Source organism: Marmota monax, unplaced genomic scaffold, assembly GCF_021218885.2.
Source record: "Marmota monax isolate L192 unplaced genomic scaffold, Marmota_monax_Labrador192_F-V1.1 WCK01_AAM20220418_F8-fsc00004, whole genome shotgun sequence".
NCBI lineage: Eukaryota > Metazoa > Chordata > Mammalia > Rodentia > Sciuridae > Marmota > Marmota monax.
Window position 1 is genome coordinate 3813777 of NW_026692881.1, and position 16308 is coordinate 3830084.

The 16308-nt window shown below is 35.2% G+C and overlaps 1 protein-coding gene and 1 pseudogene across 10 annotated transcripts in view; both read left to right on the forward strand.

Annotated features, from left to right (window-relative positions):
- Ccser2 (coiled-coil serine rich protein 2) overlaps positions 1-5391 on the forward strand; it is a 153638-nt gene extending 148247 nt beyond the window's left edge. For 4 of the 10 annotated variants that reach the window (XM_058581042.1, XM_058581040.1, XM_058581043.1 and 1 more), the window contains exon 12: positions 590-792. In XM_058581042.1, coding sequence (XP_058437025.1) covers positions 590-653 — 64 coding nt within the window. In that variant the 3' untranslated portion in view covers positions 654-792. Of the gene's footprint in view, positions 1-589 lie in introns of all 10 variants that reach the window. The other 6 variants (XM_046450156.2, XM_046450158.2, XM_046450157.2 and 3 more) reach the window with 2 other exon arrangements.
- A 3168-nt stretch (positions 5392-8559) lies between these two features.
- LOC131424382 (ribonucleoside-diphosphate reductase subunit M2 B-like) lies at positions 8560-15289 on the forward strand (annotated as a pseudogene).
- The last annotated feature ends 1019 nt before the right edge of the window (positions 15290-16308 follow it).

The following is a 16308-nucleotide window of genomic DNA, read 5'->3' on the forward strand; positions in this document are numbered from 1 at the left end:
GTATTAATAATTAAGTGTATTAACTTACTTTTGTTCAGATAATTAGAATTTCACATAAGCTGATAGTATAATCTTTATTCTGAATTTTGTCTGTCTACTGGTAATTTTGATTCTTGACAATGGTACAGTGCTTGGTAACATGATACACAACTTTACATTAAAAATACCTTTAAAATGGGTAATATTCTGAAGGTCATAGTTAAGTGTTTCGTGAAGATTAAACCAAAGTGCTATGGAAATCATTCTCATTTTCTCTTGCAGAGAAGGTTGTAAATCCTTAATCTATTAAGGCAGGAGTTTTTTTTTTTTCTATAATGAGTTACTACTTTAAAATTTTATTTCCCCCATTTAATTTTGGATCTTGTTTAGTGTTTATTGCCTTATCATTTTTTTGTTTCCATTTTCACTTGTATATGTGTCTTATGAATTCACTTGAATGTTGCAATTCATTTTTACTTTAAAAAAAACATATACTTTCCATTTTAATGCATAATGAATATCTACAGACCCTAATTGGAATTTAACTTGCATTATTTCTGTGTGACATTTCTAAGATAAATTGCTGCTAATGTTTTTTTAATTTTAACAGCCTCAAGTACTACAGCCTTCCAGCAACCTGCCCAGACCCACAGACCACGCCCAGGGAAAACTAATAAAGCCACAACATATCGAGGCCCACAGTGAATGTGCAGTCCAGGGCGTGCACCAGAGCAGTGCCCTTCCAGATGGAGGCTTTACACATGGCTTGCAACAAGAAAACAATTATGATTTGGAAAACCGGCCTTCTTCATCAAGCCCACTGTTCAAAATGGATGTAACTAAGAGTGCACCTTCTGAAGCGAACTTGAACATGACCATGAATGTTCAAGAGCCTTATCGTTTGACAAAGAATCAGATTAGTGACATGCAGTTTATACCTACTTCTCTACAGACACCTCCCCAGTTAAGTATAGTAGACCAAGCTAAGAGAGTTGGAAGAGATCAGTCTCCACCGGTGGGCTACCCGTCTCAGCCCAAATCCTTAAAGCTGTTAAAGCCATCCACCTTAAGTTCTTTGGCACCCCCTCCAGATTCTGAATCATCTCCAAGTAGGACTCCCACTTCTAAGAAGTCACCGACAATCACACCATGTAATTCAGCAAAACTTCAGCCAACATCTAGTCAAACAAATCTGGCAAATAATCTGAATCTGAAAACATCTAAGCTCCGTCCCCCTTCCAGCTCTTTCAAACAAAAACAAATAAGCAGCCCCCAACTAGAACCTCAAAACTTCCAGTCCAAGACAAGTATCCCAAGGCCACTAGCACGACAAAAAGAAATCATGCAGAATCCAAATGGCAATTTGCATTCTGGGGATTGTTTGGCCTCTAATCGATATTCTCGTCTTCCTAAACCAAAGATACATTAAGTACATAGCCATTACCTGCCAATTTGTTTTTTTTTTTTTTTTTTTAAAAAAAAAAAAAAAACAACAATCTGTTCTGTAATAGCTTTATGTGCAATTTGCTACCATGTTGGAGGTTCCACTGAAAGCCTGCAACTCCTAAAATTAAAACGTGGAAGCTTCTACTAGTTTGGCTCTTCCATTTTATATCCTGGTTGAAGTATATACCATTTGAGCATACTCGTCTCAGGTAAACACAGAAGTTTGCTTTCCCATCTCAGAAGCCTACAGAAGACTCTAATCATGCTAACCATCCCTCTGCACATCAGCAAAGTAATAATATTTCCCTCAGCAGGCAAGAAGTAGGCTTTGCTGATTTAGACCTGTTGTATCTGTATAATTGTGGTTATCCGAACCCCAGCTCCTTTCACTCGTTCCTCCTGTGACTATGGCTACTAATTTAACTCAAGATGTGGTGATGATGGAAGTTGGTAATCTGTAGAGTTCTGGCCAGTGTTTTATATATTTAAAGGTCTATGCAAAAGCTTGTGATGAATAAAGGAGAAGGAGATCAGACTTTTAATGGGAAGACTATGTAAGTTTTATTTTTTTCTTACTGGAATCAGCGAGCTAGTCTTACTGTTTATTTGTTTACTAAATTCCCCAGACTGAAAATGTTCAGTATTATATATAAACCAATTATATGTTGCTTTAACATCTTGTTTTTCATACATACATATATAATTTGTGCTTGTATTGCTACTGGTAAATTTGAAGAGCTTGAGATATACCTTGAAACTTGTACCTAAGGTATATCCATTTGTAACATATGTTGGTGCTAGAATTTTGCTGGCAATTCGGTTTTGAATACCACAGGACTTATGGATCCATCATAACTTTTTTTTTAAGGTTCCACAGCATTTACAGCATTTATTTTAAGTAAGTCTTTATTATAATTATTTATATTTATTGACTTATGTTAATATCTGAAGACTGGAATAGTGGACTTGAAATATTTGCACAAAACTTTGATGGTATATAAATGTCCCATGCATAGGGATTTAAAACTTATTTTCTATAGCAAAACAAGTTAAATATTTTGAGAAAAGTTATAAATTTAAGTAAGACTATCTTGAGAAAGTTGGAATTCATAATAGTTTCACATTTCTGAGTTTCTTAGGTTTCTCTTTTCTATTGTTGTACATTTGACAATTTCTTGAAAGTTAGATTTCGGAAGAAAAATAGAATTGTAGATGGGAAATAGTGTTTCGTTTAAGAGTATTTCAAAGGGAGTATGCTTATTTATTTTAATGTGCTACAAAAGGTGTCTGTTAAACCCCCAAGCAACCATGTGCATGAACCCAATCATGCTGCAGGCCACTTGTCAGACAATTCAGTTCATTTGCATTCTGTTCTCCCAAATCATGTCATCTTTAGGCTGGTCATGTGTAGCTAATTTAATTGGAATTAATACTTTTCAGACAAATATCCTTACAAGGCCAATTTTTATTTTGATCAGCTGACCAAAAGTATACCAAATGGAATGATGGCCAAAAAAGATAAGTCACTCAAATTCTAGGGATTCCTTCTAAAAATGTACTTTGGTTAAATTATATGCCACTTTATAAGAGAAACAACAGCAAGTGCTTTAGTGGAAATTTCCAAAGAGGTGTTCCTTACCATTTGATGCAGTCTTCCCTTTCTTATCAGAGAACCATTAAGTGAATTTTCCATTCCAGTATACAGAGATTATATCTATAACAGGTGAGCATCACAAATCTAGTATCATACTCTTATACCACAGCACTTCTGCCAGAAAAGTGCTGGAGTTTAGAAAATGCTTTGCATGGTCCAGATATTATTGGTACACAGTCATCCTACATATAAGCAAAGTACTTTTTTTGTGTGAAGGTGAGCTATAATGACCACAGCTATAGATGGACACATTTTGAAGGAGAAAACTGATTTCATATATTGCAAATAGGATGCTATCATACTGTATTTCCCTAAAGTAAAGCATACTAATGAATTAGTAGGTTTTTGGTTTATTATTAGAAGTTGGTGTTACTAGAAGACCCTTATGAAATATTATTTACAAGTTGGTCTTATTCCTAGGGGGAAAGTTTTTAATTTATTTTTCATGCTGTAGTCTGAAGGAAATGTCTTTATACATAAAAATGTTGACTCCACTTATTTGTTTATTCTAATATTTTTTCCACTCTTTTTTCTTCCTCCCTGATGTATTTGCGTAATCTTAACTTACTAGTTCAGCTTCTATGTACCTTGGTTGAGCTTCATCTTGACAAAAGAGGCTCATCAATATAATTATGAAGCATAATACATTTAAGAGAAAAATATCTAGGATGCTTACACAAATAACAAAGTATATATCTGCAGTTTTCCTTAAAAGCTGCAAGAATATTATGCTTGTCTGCTCCTTAGAAAATGTTATGTCAGAAATGGAAATGAGTGTAGCTCTACTGAATAATCAGAGATCACCTTCTCAGATTTGGCTTGACCTTTGTTTATTGCTTCTGTAAATCAACTCTGTGCCAAGTACTCCTTCGAAGGAACTTAGATCACTTTTACTTTTGGTATTGGTGAAGATGATGGGAGTAATGAATTCTGAGTCCTGTGGAAGAAGTTCTGTAGGGTTGGTTAAATATCATATTTGTGTAAGAGCAAAAAGTATGCAGAATTATATATTTGGCTGTTAATGGATGCATATTGATTTTTTTAAAATAAAGCGTATATTATTGTTATAGGTGCAGATGATTTTAAGACTTTAAGCAAAGGATTATAGAGTTATATCATTTAGAATGTTTCTTAATCACTGAGACCACCTGGTATTTTTCTTTTGGAGTCTCATTTTCATTTGTGCAATATTTCCAGGCAAATAGACTACTGTTCATTGTAGTTTATATAGATATTAGGGAACTTACTAAGTATTTTAACAAGTAAAAATCTGAATATTAAACTAAATTTCAGATTTGCACTTTAAATGAGCTTAATTGCTTGGAGTTGTGCCTGAAATCTCAAAATGCCTCCTCTTGGGTGTGGCTTTGTTTAGTGAAATGAATCTCTCTGTAATTGTTGCTGTTTGAAGATATCACTACAGCCTTTCACAGAATTATATTCACAGCATGTCACTTTTCCCATTAAAGCACTATGTTTTCTTCAGATGTTCCATTCTCCCTTTTAGTATTTTATTCAGTGCATCAAAGAGATTATAACCCCCATAGCTGTCACTTCCAAAAGTTCCTGTGGAGTAGATGGTGTTACAGACACAGAGGTGCACTCTCAGTTTCCAAGCAGTTGTCCTGCTGGTTTCCTGGCCTCCCCGGCCCTAGGGATGCACTTTCAAATTACCAATCAGGCCTGCAATGAAGGGTCAATAAGACTGCAGCACCATTTCAGTTTTCAGTTTACATTCCAGCTGACTGTAGTTTTCATGTTGGTAAATTAGTTTGGGTAGTTATGTTTGCATGCTTATGCACACATCTGAAAATTATTTATAGTTGTAATACAAATGATTATCTGATGTTTTTCCTTGGGGATGATGGCCTCACAATTTTTCTTAATTCTGATTCACTTGAATTCTATTTTGCTTTTGTCTTTCCATATGTTCCTTAAAGTTTTCTGCTGCAGCAATTTGAGAGAATACATTTGGATAAATGATTATGATGGTGGACACCAATCTAAAATTATGTTATTAATTAAAGATATATGTCTTAACCTATTAGGGAAAAAACTTCCCACTTTCTTTTTGGTAAAGCATTGCCATAACAAGATTATACTGACCTTGAGAATTTAAAGTCTCTAAATCAAGACTAACTAAACAAAAATAATATCTACTATTGTGGTTTCCATTGATTTAAAAAACCAATTCAAGTCATACTGTATATTAGAATTTGCTTGTAAAATGGATTATAAAAACCAATGTAAAGTCCTTTCCTGAAAAAGTTGGCATAGTAAATAAAAAATAAACTTCATAATTATAAAAATTCTCTTGTCCTTCTCAACGTTGCCTTCTTTAGTTTATATTTTCTCAATGTTTTCTTTCCACAAATATATAAATACTGTTTATTTAGTTAATTTTGTTTTACATACTCCCCTTCACATACACACCACACCTCCAGCCCTGATGGGTGAGTAGGAATTGAGGAACGTTTTCTTCTTTTGTTTTCACAGTTTCAGTCAGTGATCTAGTGCTTCAGTTTTTACTTTAATAAAATATCTGCTTTATCTTAGGAAAATATTTAGACAATGGGTATTGAATATTTGAAAAACCAGTGCCTTGGATTAGAATGCAGTAGAAGGGGGGAAACATTTTCATTTTAATTATTTTGTTTTACTATTTTTAAACATCACATGTATAGAATACCCTGAATCAAGAAAGGTGTTTAATGAAGTTTTACATAATTGGGGAGGGGAGGCAGGTAGGAAATCTATTTTTTAAATTTTCCTATTTAATCAAATGTAATAATAAAATATAAAAGGTGGATACACGTGTACTGGGAAAATGGTTACATACGTGCTGGAAAAAGTGTGATTGAACGTGCATGAGTAATAAATTCCATAATGGCATTAACTGCCTCTTAAAATATCTATATCCAAAACTAAGACCATGTAAGTTATTAGTAAGTCTTACTTATAGTGAGTCAGATTTTTTTCCTTTTTTTTTTTTGCTCATCAAGTGTGACCATTTTAGTTTCTTCATATTGCTATTGATTCTACATGTAACATTCTGAAAATCTTTTTCCCCTGCAGAAAAGTCAGTTTGAGCGAAAGTTAATGATTCTGGCTTCTTCCTTTGCTAATTGGGTGTAAGTAGTTTGGGTGAGATGGCTTAAATGTGCCACTTTGGGGGGTGTACAGAAGTGAAAATGGTTGAGTCCTGGCCTTGGAGCTTATGAACCCACCAGTGTTTTTGTTTGATTGGTTTTGGTTGTTTTTGCAGTGCTGCGGATAGAACCCAGGGCCTGCCCATGCTAGGGGAGCTCTCTATCACTGGGAAACACACCAGCCCCACAACTGGTTTTAAATGACACCATTTTCTTCAGAACCTAGCCTTTCCCATGTGTTCCCTGCTCATCATTTTCCTTTGAATGCAACAGTAAAACTCTTTTGCTAACTTTCTGCATTCATTTTCATTTTATTTTAGGCTTGAATTCCCTTGCGCTTTTCTCATCTTTGGTTTTACAGTGTTTATTCTTGGTTGGTTGCATGCCTTCATCTTCCTCTGAAAACCTGGCCTTCTGTAATCTAATTTTATGCAAGAACTCCTCTAGCCATATAAGATATTATTAAATCTGCTTTCTGCTTTAGGTTCTTAGAATTTAATTTGAGGATTCTCAACTATGCTAAGCCACCTTCCCTTTTACAGTCTTAGCTCATATGTTCTTACTTCCAAGCTTTGTTTCTTTCTACCCCATTCTCTTCTATAGACAAAATCCAAATATTTTGAAATATCTGGTGTTTTATGCCATTGGATCCCTGAAGAGATTCTTAGGTCTTGCACAGGAGGCTTTCCTTTATCGAGGAGTATCCCCACCCCCTATACTACCACCTCCACAACCCTCACGTTGGCATCTGTTCTGTGCAAAAATGGGACGAACTCAGAAACTTCCCCGTAGGCACTTTCCTGATTTCTCATAAAAGTGATATTGCTAATTTCCAGGTCTCAAAACATGACCTGTTATTTTACCCTTATCTGGGTAAATTCACACCTGTTCTATGTGAATTCTTTGGTAGGTAATATTTTGAGTATAGAATGGATATCTTCTGTAGCAAAAGCACATCTCAAATGTCGATCTGCTAAAGTGAAAGAAAGGTTAACTGTACTACTTTCATTTCCCACAAGAAATGTCATTAATGCCATTTCTATCAGATCCTATAAAGAAACTGCATGCACATTTTCACTGGAAAATATCCATAGCACTATTTCTCTTATCACCAAACTAGAAAGAATTAAAGTATCCTACACGTTAAAATGTGTAAATAAGTTGCTGAGTGTGGAATACTACAAGTAAAATAAGTGAAAAACAGATAAAATCAAAAGTGTGATCAATATTGAGTCAAAAAGAAAGTCAAAAAAACTAGGGACTATTCCCCTTCATATAGTGTTCAAATTGGGCGAAACTCACTGCCTTGTTTATAGATGTTGACACAGCTCATAAAAGTTTAATGAAAGAAAAGCACCATCACAAAATACTGAGGACCAGGAATTATAAAACTATACAACTATAGGTAGGTGAGTTTACCAATGATATCTGAAGTCAAGAATCTCAGAGGATGCAACCTTTTAACCAAGAAAGCAAGTGAACCAAAAGCCTGAAGTGGAAATTAGAAACTACTGATTGCATCTGAAACACAAGTCAAATTAGACACACACAGACTTGGAATTCATAGTGGTAGAATACACACTTTGATTAAATGAAAGAATAGATACACCACAAGTGCTTTCCTCCATTATTCCCTCATCAGATGCTGCGGGAGGTACCTTTCCCAGACAAACATGGGAGACTTCCTGTAAATGAAGGGAACAAAATTCCTTTCATGAATGAAGTATACCGGGGGGTATGGTGGAGGGGGGGGTTCACACGGGCACATGCCCATGTGGCCCATGCAGTGGGGCATGCCATAGTGTAGATGTTCTGTCTTTGTGCTCCTCCACTATGAGTTCTAAACAAAAACCTGAAAGTCAAAGCAATCCTTCTGCCTACTGGAATGTTCCAGCCAACATTCTCAATAAGAAAGAGTACTACTGTTTTGGAAAAGAGACCTTATTCAAACAAAGAAGTAAAAATGTCAGGGAGCTAATGCACCTAAAGGGCCTAGTTCTTCTAAACGTAAAGAGAGGTAGGTCAGGATAACAAAGTATTTGTAGAAAATCAACAGATGCAGATAGACCGAAAAGGAAAAAAAAGTTTTAAAGGGGAGGAATTATAAAACTAATCATCTGATTCCCAACAATCAAAGAAGCCTGGAAAATAAAGTTAAGGCATTTGAAAGAATATAGAATAAAGACACAAAAAGCAGAGATGATGTAGAGAAATACAATTTCAAATTTTGTTTTTGCATACTGATTATATAATAACAATCTTAAAATTTTAATAGTTTAATTAGTTTATCTTTTTGCCATTTGAGCATTTTTATATAACTATCACGTGCAATTATGAAACACTATGATTTACTTTTACCAATTATTGAAATTCTATTTTTTTCTTCTTAACCTACTAATTAGAATTCTCCAAATATGTTTCAATGATGGTAGTTGTAGCCATGCTTTCCTTTAAATACAGACATTGGTTATTACTTGTAAATAGCTATTTTTATGGAAGAATTCTTCCATATTTAATTTTCTAAATGTCCTATATTGACAAGAGTTATAAATTAGTAAGGGATGTTGAATTTTATCATTTCTCTTCACAATATTATGGTTTTGATCATAAGTTTTTCTTACCTTAGCACTTTAAAAAAAAATATTTTTTAGTTGTTGTTGGACCTTTATTTTATTCATCTGTATGTGGTGCTGAGAATCGAAGCCAGTGTGTCACACATGCTAAGCAAGCGCACTACCGCTGAGCCACAACCCCAGCCCTACCTTAGCACTTTTTAAAATTATTTTTGGGGGGTTACCAGAGATTGAACTCAGGGGCTCTCAACCACTAAGCCACATCCCCAGCCCTATTTTGTATTTTATTTAGAGACAGGGTCTCACTGAGTTGTTTAGCGCCTCACTTTTTGCTAAGGCTGGCTTTGAACTTGAGATCCTCCTGTCTCAGCCTCCTAAGCCACTGGGATTCAGGTGTGGGCCACAGCGCCTGGCCCCTTAGCACTTTGATGGGATGAATTATATGACTACATTTTCTCTCAATAAAGTATATTGAATTTCTTGAATATGCTTTTTTGTTTAAGTATTTAGTTTCATGAAGCAATCAAGACTAAGGTTCAGGATTGGGGGAAGAATCTTGTCTCTTTTTTTTTTTTTAATATTTATTTCTTTTAGTTATTGGCGGACACAACATCTTTGTTTGTATGTGGTGCTGAGGATCGAACCCGGGCCGCACGCATGCCAGGCGAGCGCGCTACCACTTGAGCCACATCCCCAGCCTAGAATCTTGTCTCTTACTGAGGACATTATTTGTCCTTTCTCTCTCTGGGCGCTGGCCAGTCACTCTGTTTACTAGATTGGTGGGCATTGGAAAGGTTTCCCACACTTGGAAATCCTGGGGAGGAACCACATCAGATTTTTTTTATTAGAGCTTTATTGTTATACCTAGTAGTAGGGTTCATTTCCACAAACTCATACATGCATGGAGTTTGATTTCAGTTCATGAACCCTCTCATTTCCCTCCCTGCTTTTCTTCCCAGCCTCCCTCCTTTTTCCCATTCTCTTTCCTCCACTCTTCTGGACTTCCTTCTGCTGGCCTATTAATTTATATTTGGTTATTTCTACCTATGCATAAAGATGAAGTTCCCTGTCATATATGTACAGAACATTTTATAAGAGTTCATACTGCATTTTCTTCCCTCACCCATGGCTTTACTCTGCCTCTTGATCTCTACATACTATCCTTCTCTCTCCCTTTCGTTTCTTTTACTCTTCTTCCTTATATGAGATAAAACATGGCCTTATGAGTTCAAGTATCTGGTTTGGTTCCATAATTAAGCTATTGTGAATTGGACTGCTATAAACAGAGGCAGCTATATCGCTATAGTATGCTTGTTGTAGATCTTTGGGGAAAATACTAAGGAGTGGGATAACTGAGTCATACGGTAGTTCATCCCTAGTTTTTTGAGGAATCTCCACACTGCTTTTCAGAGTGGTTGTACTATTCTTCAGGCCCACCAACAATGCATAAATGTACCTTTTCCCCCAGAACCTGGACAGCATTTACTACTCATACTCTTGGTCATTGCCCTTCTGACTGGGATGAGATGAAATCTTAGTGTAGTTTTGATTTGCATTTCCCTGATTGTTAGATATGTTGAACATTTTTTCATATATTTGTTGGCCATTTGTGTTTTTTTCTCTTCAGAAGTTTCTGTTTAGTTTGTTTGCCCATTTATTGATTGGGTTATTGGGTTGTTGGGTTTTTTTGTTTGTTTTTGTTTTTTTGGTGTTAACTCTGAATTCTTCATGTATTCTGGATATTAATCTATCAGGAGAGTAGCTGGCCAAGATTTTCTCCCATTCTATAGGCGCTCTCTTCATACTCTCATCATTTCCTGTGCTGCACAGAAGTTTTTTAGTTTGATGACATCTAACTCATTGATTCTTGGTTTTATTTCTTGTGTTTTGGGAGTCTTGTTAAGGAAGTTGGCACCAGAACCTGTATGATGGAGCATTGGCCCTATGTTTTCTTCTAGTAGTAGTAAAATTTCTGGTCTAATTCCTAAGTCTTTGATACATTTCTATTTGAGTTGTATGCAGGGTGAGAGATAGGGGTCTAGTTTTATTTTTCTACCTATAGCTTTCCAATTTTCCCAACACCATTTGTTTGAAAGGCTGTCTTTTCTCCAAAATGTAAATTGGCATCTTTGTCAATTATCAGATAGCTATAGGTATGTGGATTTGTCTCTTGTATCTTCTATTCAGTTCCATTAATATTCATGTCTATTTTGATGTCAATACTATGCTGTTTTTGTTACTACAGCTCTGTAGTATGATTTTCAGATCAGGTATTATTATACCTCCTACTTTGCTTTTCTTTCTTAGTATTGCTTTGGCTATTCTGAGTCTCTTATTCTTCCAAACGAATTTAAAAATTATTTTCTCTAATTTCGTGAAGAATACCATTGGTATTTTGATGCAGATTGCTTGGAATACAGATATACTGCTTTTGAGTAGTATGGCTATTTTGACAATCTTAATTCTTCCTATCCAAGAACATGGCATGTTTTCATCTTCTAAGTTCTTCGATTTTTTTCTTCAATGTTCTATAATTTTCATTGTAGAGCTCTTTTGCCTCCTTGGTTAGATTAATTCCCCTGGTGGTTGTTGTTTTTGTTTTGTTTTGAGATTATTATGAATAGGATTGTTTTCCTTGTTTCTTCCTTGGCTGAATCTTGGTTTTCAAACAGGGAGTGTCAGTTTTGTCCACACAGAGAAGCCTTCTTATATGAGGTGACCTTCTACTCAGCAGTGGGGTCGGGATGAGCTTGTTCATGTATGGCTAATCAAAAGTGACCCAGGTGTGCCTGTCACTGCTTATCAAGTTGCCACTCTCAGCATCCCACTTATATGGAAGACAAGGGAATACATAATTACAGGTAGGCAATGACTTACATGTTTAAAATGTGGGTACAATACCAATCTGATCCATAAACTCCTAAGGAGACAGAATGAAAAAGAGGGAAGTGACTTTTATCATTCATTGTATTAATATTTCCTTTTTCTCTCCAAAGATTAAGGGTCTAATAATAGCTATATCAAATGTCACCCCCTCAACAAATCTGCCTTGTTTCCCATATTTAAAATTGTAAAACCATTCTGCTTATCCCAAATTTATCTCTTTTTAACTTACTATTAATTCATTTAGTGTGTGTAATGTTTAATATGTTTCCTCTTTCATTAATTCATAAGCATTATAAGGGCAGGATTTTTGTTAGTTTTGTTCACTTGAAATAGCACATAGCACATAGAAGACATTTGGTAAATATTTAAAAGAATAAGTGAACAGAAGTAGATAGTACTGAAAATTGTGTATACTGCCTACACATGTGGATATATGTGTGTTCCTACATAATGGTCCCTTGATATCATGAGGGATTGATCTCGGTACCCCCATGGCTATCAATATCCTCAGATGTCCAAGTCTTTATGTAAAATGGCATAGTACTTACATATAACCTACATGTATGTTCCTGTGTAGGTTGTCATATCTAGATTATATATAAAACCTAAAATAATGTAAACGTTATCGAAAGTAGTTACACAATATTGCTAATGCCTAATGCTATATAAACATTACTGAAAGAGTAGTTACATGATATTGTTTAGGGAATAATGAACAACAACAACAAAAACCTGTACAAGTTCAGGACAGATACAGCCAGCCAACCTAACTACACAGTACAAGTCAGCAACAACCTAACATCTCTAATATTTTCAATTCTAGGGTAGTTGAATGTTCATATGCAGAAACCAAGGATATGGAGGGCAGACTGTATATGCGCACTGAACATCTATGTACATTTTGCATATTAATCTAAGAGTTATATTTTTACTTAGTATCTACATACATTGTACATAAATAATTGGTAAATTTTTAAATTATTTTTGGTGCAGTTTAACCCAAAATATATGTAATATCTAACCTAAACTTAGCAGTACCTTGGGTATGTTTCTCTTAAGGGGGATAATTGTTAAGGGAATTATAGGGAAAATGACTCCAACATTGATTGATATATGATTTTTTTTCTTCTTTGCCACTTTGCATTAATGGCATATAAAACTTGTAAGAAATCTATTTTTCCAGGACTCTGGAAAGATCACCAGATTGCATGTAGAAAGAAAGTCTTGCTCTTTTTCTAAAATACAGTTACCCTATTGCAGGCTATTGTGAAAACATCAACTAATAGAATAATCAAGAAGACTTTGAAAAGTTAGGCTACTTCAGGCAGGGATCTTCCAGAGAAGATATGAGGGAATGGAGTTAATAAAAGAACTAGCTAGCATAGATAGCTCTAGTAAGAGGGTTCTCTTCATTGTCATGGGCAAGAAGGGACATTTGTAGCACAGAAAATGAGAAAATTATGAAAAAAAATTGCCTAGTTAAGTAAATACAGAAGAGCAGGACTGACATTTTTATACCACATTGTCCATTTGAAAAAAAAAAAAAAACTTTCTTTTTTTTTTTTTCTTGCAAACTTAATTTTCTCAGTGGAGAAAGGTTCAAGTTAAACTATTTTTTTTTTCAAAATTAAAAGTGAGCCATGAGGCCACCTGGAGCCTGTCCTAGTTGAGTGCTGACCTGCTACGCTCTAGTAGCTCTGCGATGAGCGACCTGGAAAGACTGGAAACAGCCATGTCCTAGCAGGATGAGAGGTTACCATCAGATAACAACGAAAAGGAAGTGAAGTCTAATGAAGAGCGGTTGTTAGGAAAGAGTGCTTGCCAATTTGTCATATTTCCAATTCAGTACCCCGATATTTGGAAAATGTATGAACAGGCACAGGCATCCTTCTGGACAGCAGAAGAGGTTGACTTTATCAAAGGATCTCCTTCACTAGAACAAGCTTAAATCAGATGAGAATTATTTTCTCTCTCGTATCTTAGCTTTTTTTTTTTTGCAACCAGTGATGGAAATGGAAATGAAAATTTGGTGGAGAGCTTTAGTCAGGAGGTGCAAGTTTCAGAGGCTTGCTGTTTCTATGGTTTTCAAATTCTCATAAAGAATGTTCACTCAAAGATATACAGTTTGCTAATAGATACTTGAATCAGAGATCCCAAGAAAGGGGAATTTTAATTTAATGCAATTAAAACAATGCCATACGTTAAGAAAAAAGCAGACTGGGCCCTGTGATGGATAGCAGATAGAAAGTCTACTTTTGGGGAAAGAGTGGTGGCCATCAGTGCTGTGGAAGGAATTTTCTTCTCAGGATCTTTTGCTGCTATTTTCTGGTTAAAGAAGAGAGGTCCCATCCCTGGACTCACATTTTTCAATGAGCTGATCAACAGAGATGAAGAACTTCTCTATGACTTTGCTTGCCTAATGTTTCAGTACTTAGTAAATAAGACTTCAGAAGAAAAGGGTGAGGGAGATCATTGTTAATGCTGTCAAAATTGAGCAGGAGTTTTTAACAGAAGACTTGCCAGTTGGCCTCATTAGGATGAACTGTGTTTTGATGAGCCAGTATATTGAATTTGTAGCTGAAAGATTACTTGTGGAACTTGGATTCTCAAAGGTTTTTCAGGCAGAAAATCCCTTTGATTTTATGGAAAACATTTCTTTAGATGGGAAAACAAATTTCTTTGAGAACAAGTTTCAGAGTATCAGCATTCTGCAGTTTAGAAACTACAGAGAATGTCTTTACCTTGGATGCAGATTTTTAAAATCCTCCCCCACTGAAAGGCCTTATAACCTGTAATTGGTAAATGAAAGTCTATTTTTCTCTACTTACAAACAACAACAACATATTTACTCTAAAGACATGGGAATTTTATCAAAAGGAAATCTAAAAACAAATTTTAATTACATTGAATTCGTATAAATACACTCTAATTTTCCTGTACAGTAAGAGTTGCTTTTTGTGTTGTTACTAGAATATATTGGGATGTAAGGCCAGATATGGGTTTCAGGTTCTGCCCTTACTCCTTTTTGTCACTCTTGGCAAATCAATTAATCTCTGTAAACCTCAGAGTACTTATTTTAAAAATAGGTATAATGATAGATCCTAAATTCATAGAGTAATATGAGGATTAAGTGCTTAGTTAGTACTACCACCACTACCACCACCACTATCGTTATTATTATCGTTATTGATAGGGTTAATTGTAGTGATATTATAACATGTCCTCTCCCCCAAATAATTATGATTCTAGATCCTAAGATCTAGAAATAATTAGATCCCTATATTTTTACTATTTTGGGGAAGAATGTAAGAATTACCTTAGAAAGATCATAATTATCATCCACATGAGAATAACTTCCTTGAATTTCTCAGTAGAAATGAAATTTAGTTCTTAGTCGCTTTAGGAAGGATACTCATGGAGTAGAATCTGGAGGTTATCATGGCAGTTGACCTTATAAGCAAAATGATTCTTCTACTTCAGAATTAAAATGGTAACTGTTGCTAAATTTAGTCCTGGAATGTTTAGAACCAGGATGAATTGGCTAGAATAGCATTTCCCAAAGAATATTCTCAGAGCCATTAGCCCCTCTAGATGTGTGTGTGTGTGTGCGCGCGCGCAAGAAAAAAGAATTCAAAGGTCAGATGAATTTGGGAAATGCTGTACACTGCATCTTTCTAGAATGTGCATTTAGTACCTCAAAGACTGAGAAAGTCTACAGTCCAGACACTAATCTCTCCTTGTACATTCCAAACATACTCAACACAGATCTGTTTTTCACCTGTTAAGATCCCCTCAGCTAGTTTTCCTCAAAACATACCGTGGGAAAAGCTGCCTAGAATCATTTCTACAAACAGGAAATGGACTAAGACAGGGAAATTTTGGTAGGGATTATTGAATCATTTCAGATTTGTATCAAGCTGAGGAAGGTACCCAAGACTGATTTCAGCTTCATTTCTTAATATTCTTAAAATTCTTTTATGCTATTAAAAAAATAAATAGAAGTGAGCCATGTGAAGTCTAGGATAAACTTGGTGAAGATTGCATTAGTCATTTGTATTTGCTTCAATACAGAATAAAATGGAATTAATGTAAGCTTTTTCCAGTCTGTGAGGTCCTGCAGTGTATCCTGCAGATATACCCTCACCTATACTTTTGATGTCCCCATTTAATGGCATTTTCAATCTTGGCATTCTAAGTACATGTAAGGATTAATCTTTTCCAAACTCATTAAAAACCAGAATGCTGGAAGTTGTGTTTCCGGTTTGTTGTTTTTATAATTGTACTTATGTTTGCTAAGTCACTATTGTGCATAGCAGGGTGTAGTAGAAGTACAGAAAATCAAGTTTTGCATAGAACATTCACATTTACAGGAATACTCACATTTAGAGATTATGAACAAAACCGTGCTTTTGTCCCACTTTTAAAAAGTAAAGCAATAGAATCACTATGTGTGCTTCACTTTCTATTAAATATGAACAGCTGAGTATATAAAAGGCTCATTCAGTGGGTCAAGAGACAACACTACGAATACTTGTGTATATGTGGTCAAATCTAGATGCTAGTGGGAGTTGGACCTCTGATCCTGACCTGAAGAGAGGACTTATTCATTACATAAATTAAC